The following is a 6,790-nucleotide window of genomic DNA, read 5'->3' as shown; positions in this document are numbered from 1 at the left end:
ATGTATAATGTTAGTTGGTTAACTTCATTTATCAAATAGATACAGTCAAACCAAAATTTATTCAGACACCTTCAATATTTCTCACATTATCACAGTTTATTCGCTATAGTTTAAAAATGGTAATAAAATATGACAAGAACTCTGTTAAACTGTGTCAGAACAAATTCGGCTTGATAATGTTAGATAACTTTGATAGAAAGGTATGTAATGGATTACAATCAACCAAAAATTATTCAGACAGTATGGCAGTATTTACACAACTATCAATACTTAGTCGGACAACCTTTAGCCTTAATGACAGCCTGTAGTCTCCTGGGCATGCTGTCACCCAGCTTCATGAAAACATCAACTTCAATTTTTTTTTCCCAAACTCAAATTTGTATCAGTTTTACTGGTAGTCCTCTGTATGAAGAATTTTTGGGTATAATTTGTCACAGTTTACTTTATTCTGCTATCCTCACTTACATAAATGAACTATAGTGTCCTGCACCCACTTGTCACACTTAATTATGCCCATTAAAATGTATTTTACAAGTTTTTGTTACTTTCACTGTTCATTTTTTTGCTCTATGTTACATCATCTTTAATTTAATAGCATTAGAGCTGCTCCATTGCAGCGGCTTTGTACTGTAATCACGCGCTTTGCTGTAATAATGCCGGGAACCACTCATTATAAATCTCTTAACTGTGATATTTTCAGAAATAGAAGTCACGTTTTTTTTTCATCTGAAACGTGCTGTGATTTATATTCCAAAGCCACTCATATAATGCAGAAACACTCAAGCAAGCGAAACGCGCAACGCGAATGAGAGGGACAAGTAGTAAGCTACAGTCTAGCGCATTTGACACAGGCTGCTAGATTCACTTTCCCCAGAAAGTCGTGTATGCCTAAGGTTGAAAATAAATGATGTTTATATTATGCCCATTAAAATGTATTTTACAAGTTTTTGTTACTTTCACTGTTCATTTTTTTGCTCTATGTTACATCATCTTTAATTTAATAGCATCAGAGCTGCTCCATTGCAGCGGCTTTGTACTGTAATCACGCGCTTTGCTGTAATAATGCCGGGAACCACTCATTATAAATCTCTTAACTGTGATATTTTCAGAAATAGAAGTCACGTTTTTTTTTCATCTGCTCTCTCTCTCGCTCTCTCTACCGTTAAGTAACTTGTGCATTGTTTTACTTACTTGTTTTTGACACATCCGACCGAATTACAAGCTTTTCAGTGATGTCTGTGAGAAAGATATAGTCACTCGACAAGCTCGTGCATCTGCTCCGCCGTGCGCTCAATCCACTCAGCGCGCTTTGCTTATCAATTCGCGCACATCAGCTATACAGGCGTTAATACTGAATGTTTAACATTATATTCATTGCATACATATACTTCGTAGACATCCTTAAGCTCTAATAACTCCATTCTGCTGTCTGTTGTTCTGTTGTCTGTGTTTCTTTGTCTGAATATGGCACTTATCACATTCTGTGTGGTATCGGCGTTTGGTATCAGGGCATTTTAACGAGTACAAGTACAGGAGCTCAGTATCGGGCCCGATACCGATACCAGTATCGGTGCATCCCTAATAAAAAGTTTATCCTACCCAGTTGTGCACATATGTTTTTATGCACATTTTTAGAATTTATGCGCATCTTGGCATTTCCATCCAGCGTTTTTTTATGCGATAATCCAAAATGCGCATAAAATAGGTGGATGGAAACATACCTAATAACTGATAAATAGACCTGTTGTGAGCTCTGAGGCTGCTATCTGATTGTATGTGCTTTATTATGTGTGGATTGTTTGGGCTTTTTTTTTTGTAATTGTTAATAACAATGGACTTTGTGGTAAAAAAAAAACACACTACCCATGATGCTGCACAGTAAAGTGCACCAAAAGAGATCGTTAGCTCCGCATATAATCAAGTCGTCTACATACAGTATGCTTTCAAAATACTTTTTTTTTTTTGTCTGATTTTCAAATACATTTTTGCTTCAAATCAAAGTTTTTACTAGGGATGGGCGATACCACTTATTTTGTTTTCGATACGATACCGATACCTTTAAAGGCCAGTATCGCCGATATCGATACCAATACGATACTTCTAAATTATGAAATTTATTCAATTATTAAATTACTAAGAGTAAAATGAGTAATGATACACACTTAACTTTATATTTGAAATGCATTTTAACATTCATTGTTATTAGGTTATATTTTCGTTTACACATGGTTAAAATATGTTTACTGTAGTGGTATATGGAAATCTGCAAATACTATAGTTGAAAATGATCATGTTAGTAAAACCATGGTTCATTTTCATAAGGGACTGCCAGTGATAGGCTGTTGCACGCATAAAATACAACCTTTTTATTCTGACAGTATCTGATTTATTTTAACATTACAGAATAAAACATGAACAATATGAACTTTTAACGTTCAATTTAAATAAATGTAATTGCACGAACTATGTAGGCTACAATTTCAATTTGTTTATTGTGAAATAACAATAAAAATAAACCAAATCACTGGTAAATAAAATACACCTTAGTATCGATATTTTTATTTATATATATATCGATACTTCAGGATCGATACGCCCATCCCTAGTTTTTACTGTTGTGATTATCCTCGTAGTCGGCTGGTTTGCTTCATGGCTCATAATTCTTTAACAAAAACCTTTTTAAAATCTCTCTGGGAAAAATAATTCTGGAACCAGCACTGCTGAAAAAGTGGCTGGGCACTAATGCACTCCATTACCCAGAACACCGTAGCAATGCCATATCAACATGCCACATAGATCATGGCAGTTAGCACTGCACGAGCAAGCACAACTCAACTCAAAAACATTGTAAGTTGTCTCTGCACACAAGCTTTAAAGGCTGTAACCCTGCACAGAAATCTAATACAGGCTGGAGGACTGGAAAAGTGATTGTATTTAAACGAGAAGGACATCTAATGATATTTTAGAGACTTTCTGCATTGCCTGAATATGTCCAGGTAACAGAGAGAGAGGACCGTGTGCATGTGAAGAGCCAGCTAAAGTACTGCTGGGAAGAGCGCCAGCTGCAGTGAAATGGTAAGCATCTGAGTGGCGAGAGGGAGGAGAACAGGAAGAGGTGATGCAACATGGGAATTCTTGCATTGGCAAGTTAGTCTTGTAGCAGACACAGAGTCCGACAACATGCCCACGAACTGCCCACTGACACAAAACTGATTGCTTGACTGCAACACAACTTCAGTCTGCTTCCAAACTAAATGTTTACAGGGAACCGGCTGAGAGCTCATGTATTTGCTAGCGTGTTTGTACATCGGTACCTTTATCTATCGAGGCGCCTGCCATGTGATAGAAACTCAATGCGGTGTCGACATCATTGACATTCTTGAGGAAGGTGAAGAAGTTCTCCACTTCTTCAAACGTGATGCCCTGCGAGAGAAAGAAATGGAGAATGCTAAAATTAACTGCATTACTAAAGCAATTAATTCAGTTGAATACTTTTACGACACATCTGGTCATTCAGCTCGGTTAGTAAAGACTGTTGAGAGAGTGAAATGAACGTGAGATGACATTAGCTCTAAAATAGAGCTGAGAAAAACATGCTGTGTTTGCAGAGCGTTGCATAAAGCCTGTAAATATAGTTTTAATATCCTCTTAATAAGAGGATAAAATTACCGAACGAGAGACACATACGCATAAAAAAAAAATCCCAAAGGATGACGCAACGCTTAAACACATCTGTCTGAATGCATTTGGCTTTTAATTAGAGGAATGTAAAAATCCAATTTTTTAATGAATTGTTTCTGAGAGAAATTATTTAAGCAAGGATACATTAAATTGATCAAAAAGTGAGAGTAAAGACTTACATTGTTATTAAAAATCTTTCAAATAAATGCTGTTGGTTTGAACTTTCATCAAAGAATTCTGAATAAAAATACTCACAAAAATACTAAGCAGTACAATTATTGATGCTAATGATTGAATATTGATAATTACAAGACATGTTTCTTGAGCACCATATCAACAAACAGTTATTTATAATAGAATACGACTAATATTTTGGAAGCATTGTTCTTCATTTCCAATTGACTGGAATTTCAACAGAGGCGATGGAAAAAGAACTTGACGCCAGTTTTCATGACATGCCAGGTTAGGATGCATGTTTGAGCGGGAATAGGAAAAGATTGTAAGAACACAGGCACTCAGTCACATTAAAAGTTGGAGAAGAGAGTGAGGACTCACTGTGTTCTTCTAACAGTGACACCTCTCTCTCACACACAACTTTTTCAGACTGGCAGATCGCCCACCTGAGCATCCTTGAACATCCTTTTGAGGTTCTTCTGCATCTGTTTGAGTTTGCGAGACTGAACTCCACTGTAGGCCAGCAGCATTCCTCCAAACTGCTTCTCTGTGATCCTGCCGTCCACTGGATCATTCCTCTCAAACTACAGACACAGACACACAGAGAGAGAGAGAAGGAATGCTGAATAATGGCCTCAGAAGTGAATCTTGTGCTCAGCTGGTCAATATCATTTACAATTCATGTTCAGCTGAATACTTAAGCGTGGGCACAGTTGTGCCAGGTCATAAAGGATCAGAGGATTTAAAGTATCTGACAGCAAAAGTCGAATGGCTCTCTCTGGTTAGAATGCATTAGGGTTTGACCATTAGATTAATCTAAAATTAAAATTCAGCCATTACCTACTCAACCATTGTGAATGCGTCAGGTTACTGCCATTAAAAGCCAGGGTGGAAAACTATTATGAACTTCAATCTGTGTCAGTTTCTAATAAAGAAACTGCACATTCATAGTGTGTTTATTTATAGATTTTGTATAGAAAGTGGTGGGTACAGTAGGGTGTATAGATGTGCTGGTTGCACTTAGCTCATGAGTAATTATTAGGCAAAAATAACAAACATGATCTACTGTTTTGATGATGTATTGATCTGGACATCAAGGTCCAGTTGCATAAACATAGTCACCATGTAAATCTGAAATGTAAACAATAACATTGCAATTAGGAGTCCAAAATATGATTGAAATAGCAATTGGCATGAAATTAAAATTCACCTATTTTCTAAATGCATGCAAATTTTTAAACAAAACCTCATAACTCTTTCCAGTAAAATGAGAGTTATCTCTTTGGTAACATTTGCCAGACTTCTCAAATTATTCAGTCAGACAAAACCTTTTCTAAAAAAATATATATATATCTGCAAGCTCGCATTCAGATCTGCCTCCATCCAGATGAATAAAACAAACAGATGGATAGAAGTCCCCGCCTTGCTTTTATTCTTTTATGAGAATATGTCTGATTTGGATGTATGTCACAATATGAAAGAAAAGATTTGTTTGTCTGCCACTATCAGATTTTCTAGGCTATAGAATAAACTCAATGGTTTCCTGGTATTAGAATTATAAATGTGAGTATGATGGGTTTCAAAGCTGCAGCAGTTTGTAAGTGAATATGTATCAGCAGCAGGATCACGTTTGTTTGCATTTTGTTTTATGGTTTCACCAGAACAAGTAACACGCCACAGAAAATTAAAAGATTAGAGCGCGAGTCTGACAGAGAGAAAACACCACTATCACTTTCTGCAGCCGATAACAGCCACAGAAAACACTCAGCAAAACATTAGAAATGATACATTCCAATCCACTTATCACAACAGATACCAACAAAAGAACATCTGCACAAGAATTGCATTATATACATCCCTACTAACAAGCTGATTGATAAAGTGGTGGGAATAAATTTGGCCAAAAATGGTAAATGACATTTCAGTTTTTCTTGACACCTTTTGTGTCTAGAAAAAGTTATACAGGTTTGCAAAACACAAGGGTTAATAAATGACAGAATTTTCATTTTTGGGGTGCACTATTTCTTTAAAAGGGACACACTGATCTGGTCTAAACACTTTTTCCTTCATTATTAGTGATTTTAAGGACTGTGAAACAGCAAAGGCTCATCTCTGCTGTCTGTAATCTCAGGTTTAGAAGCTCAGTCCACTGAGATGAGACCGTCCTGTGGGTGGGAGAAGGTGGGTGAGATTGAGGAATATCTGACAACACAGAGAGCTGCAGCAGCCTCAGCACATCTCAAAGAGCAGATAAAGAGAGAGACAGACAGAGATCTACAGGCGTCTGTGACAGGGGCTGCCCGAAGCACTGACACTCTGTCAGACTCTGAGGAGGTTACATTACATCCAGTGTCACTCACACCACACTGCTGCCAATGGCTTTTCTTTTTCTTTTTTACTTTTTACAAACCAAGTTGTTTTGGACATGTACCACAGTAGAGCTATAAGTGTTTTCAATGATTTTAGATATCTAAAGAGCAGGATGACAAATGATAATGGATTATTAATTATTATAATTCTGTTTAGTGGTGGTAAATGACATCAACATTTTTCTCACAATATTTACTCAAAATTCACAAAAGCTGTGCAAAAGTTTCAGGCTATTAGTATTTTCAGTATTATTAACAATTTTCTAAGTCGGTTATTTCTATCTTTTGCTGTAGTGTGTCAGTAGGAAATATCAGTTTAGATTTCCAAACATTCATTTGGCCATTAATTGTAATAATCCAGTGAGATTTTTGTCTGACAGCAGCCAGTGCTTCACACAGAGATCTGATCTGATCATCATCAGTCTGTCTGAGATTACATGAAGAAACAGAACAAACTGAGACAGTTACAAAAATTACTCACAGACCTGTTAGTGGGTAATCAACACACACACACACACACACACACACACACACACACACACACACACACGTCTCTGTATCTCTCC

At 36.7% G+C, this 6,790-nt stretch overlaps 1 protein-coding gene across 5 annotated transcripts in view; it reads right to left on the bottom strand.

The window, feature by feature from the left end:
• LOC107702683 (calcium uptake protein 1, mitochondrial) overlaps positions 1-6,790 on the bottom strand; it is a 76,277-nt gene that overhangs the window by 6,143 nt on the left and 63,344 nt on the right. For all 5 annotated transcript variants that reach the window (XM_016505069.1, XM_016505075.1, XM_016505070.1 and 2 more), the window contains 2 exons: positions 4,302-4,439; positions 3,315-3,423 (listed from right to left, as the gene is read on the bottom strand). In XM_016505069.1, the coding sequence (XP_016360555.1) occupies positions 3,315-3,423; positions 4,302-4,439 (247 nt within the window). The remainder of the gene's footprint in view (positions 1-3,314; positions 3,424-4,301; positions 4,440-6,790) is intronic.

Source organism: Sinocyclocheilus anshuiensis, unplaced genomic scaffold (assembly GCF_001515605.1).
Source record: "Sinocyclocheilus anshuiensis isolate Anshui unplaced genomic scaffold, SAMN03320099.WGS_v1.1 scaffold6, whole genome shotgun sequence".
In the NCBI taxonomy this organism is placed as follows: domain Eukaryota; kingdom Metazoa; phylum Chordata; class Actinopteri; order Cypriniformes; family Cyprinidae; genus Sinocyclocheilus; species Sinocyclocheilus anshuiensis.
Note: the sequence above shows the minus strand (reverse complement) of the source record. Positions and strands in the feature narration are given on the sequence as shown.